Source organism: Labeo rohita, chromosome 15, assembly GCF_022985175.1.
Source record: "Labeo rohita strain BAU-BD-2019 chromosome 15, IGBB_LRoh.1.0, whole genome shotgun sequence".
NCBI classification, from domain to species: Eukaryota; Metazoa; Chordata; class Actinopteri; order Cypriniformes; family Cyprinidae; genus Labeo; species Labeo rohita.
In genome coordinates this window covers 17,147,565-17,149,354 of record NC_066883.1, presented here as the reverse complement: position 1 = coordinate 17,149,354, position 1,790 = coordinate 17,147,565, and the positions used below count along the sequence as shown (strand labels likewise).

Sequence of the window (1,790 nt, the reverse complement as noted above, 5' to 3'; positions counted from 1 at the left end):
TTTTCCCCTTCTTTTTTCTTTTTCTGATTGTGTAAGTAATGTTTATTTAACCAAGATAATGTGACTGGGGAAAAAAAAAAAGAAAACATATATAATATAATATCTATAATAAATAAAATAAAATTTTTATTGATATACATTTACATATCAAATTTATGTTTATAAAAATCTGTTTTAATTAAAAATTTGATTATTTTTTATAAAGCAAATTGATATTAGTAAAATATTAAATAAAATGTTTTTTCCTCTTCTTTTTTCTTTTTCTGATAGTGCAAGTAATGTTTATTTAACCAAGAAAATGTGACTGTGGAAAGAAAAGAAAAACATATATATTATATATAATAAAATACAATTTTAATTTATATACATTTACATATAAAATTTAGATATATAAAAATCTATTTTAATTTAAAAATTGATTATTTTCAGTAAGTAAAGTGGTATTAGTAAAATTAGTCAAAACACTAATTAGAAAGGTTAACTACCCTTGACCGGGACAGAGCTGCAAAGCTGTCGCTTTAAGATTTGTTTGGGAAGCGCGCTCTGCTTTCGCTTGCGGACTGAAGCTCCACGCGCTTCATTCTGCGGAGCGCTGTCACACTCGAGCATCTTATTCAAACGCCACGCAGTGAGCTGAATGGATGAACAGCTGGTGAACTCTGTGTACCGCATTCAGCGCATCAGCGGACGGACACTACCGCCAAATGAGTGACGGAGGGAGTGAACAAACTAGTTAAACATCAGAGTCGTCATGCAGTTCCTAATCCAAAGATCCGAGCGCTTCGGATCAGACATCACTGAGACTTTATCGTAATGCGCTGCTGTGGATTTCTCCAAGAGAGCGGCTGAAGTGCATTTTCCTCTCTCGTTTCTATTTCACGAGCTCAGACTGCCATGTTCCAATGACAGTGTCTTTTGTTTAGAAACTGTATACTTATGCCCTAAACAAAAGTCTTGTTGGAAGCCGGACAAATGGCTTTTGTTGTGATAGGAGCCCTGTTACTGATGCTCCCGAACATCTATAGCGCTTCAGGTGAGTTGAAACACTCGATTATTGATCAGCCTTGTGGTTCAATACTACACTTAGGGATTTGAAAGTAAGTTTAACCTTTAACTTTGACTCTCAGACTTAATATATGTTTGTTTCGCTGTAAATACAACCAATTATTTTAGATTTTGTACCTGAAAGTCTTGCGTCTGCTATACGTTTTGAGTTACATTAGGGCGCATCTACAATTCTAGGCGTAGAAACTGTTTCACTTAGAAAGTGCTAGTAAATTTCACAAATAATTACATAGAAATGGTCTGAACAAAAGTCTTCAGTATGAAGACTAAAATTGTATTTTCTAATGAAATGTACTTAAATAACTCCACGTTTTATTTAGGAGTTTTACTGACAAATCATTTTACAGTGAATTAAAAACAATTTCAACTACTTTAAATGTAATTACTGATAAAGGAAACTGAGTTAAAACTCAAAATCAATTCGAAATTTCTTTTTCTGACATGTTAAATAAATGAAAACAGTAATGTTTTCATAACACGATCATTTTCATAATGCCTGAGATTAATAAAAAAAGTTTTCATTAAAAGATGAAAAGATAATCACGTTGGATATTACACAAGACAGCTGTGTCATAAAATATTCATGTTCAGGCACTTCTCAAAGCGTATTACAAGAAAGTCTATTGTGTTTGATTTCTTCATTCGGTAGCTAATGATACAAAACAAGCACAGCAGTGCAAATACAAAGCATTTCTAGCTATTAGATTGTCATTTATTTTTATTAG

The 1,790-nt window shown here is 32.2% G+C and overlaps 1 protein-coding gene across 1 annotated transcript in view; it reads left to right on the top strand.

The window, feature by feature from the left end:
- The first annotated feature begins 554 nt into the window (after positions 1 to 554).
- zgc:77784 (uncharacterized protein LOC402947 homolog) overlaps positions 555 to 1,790 on the top strand; it is an 82,801-nt gene continuing 81,565 nt past the window's right edge. Inside the window, exon 1 of the mRNA XM_051129124.1 lies at positions 555 to 1,033. Coding sequence (XP_050985081.1) covers positions 973 to 1,033 — 61 coding nt within the window. The 5' untranslated portion in view covers positions 555 to 972. The remainder of the gene's footprint in view (positions 1,034 to 1,790) is intronic.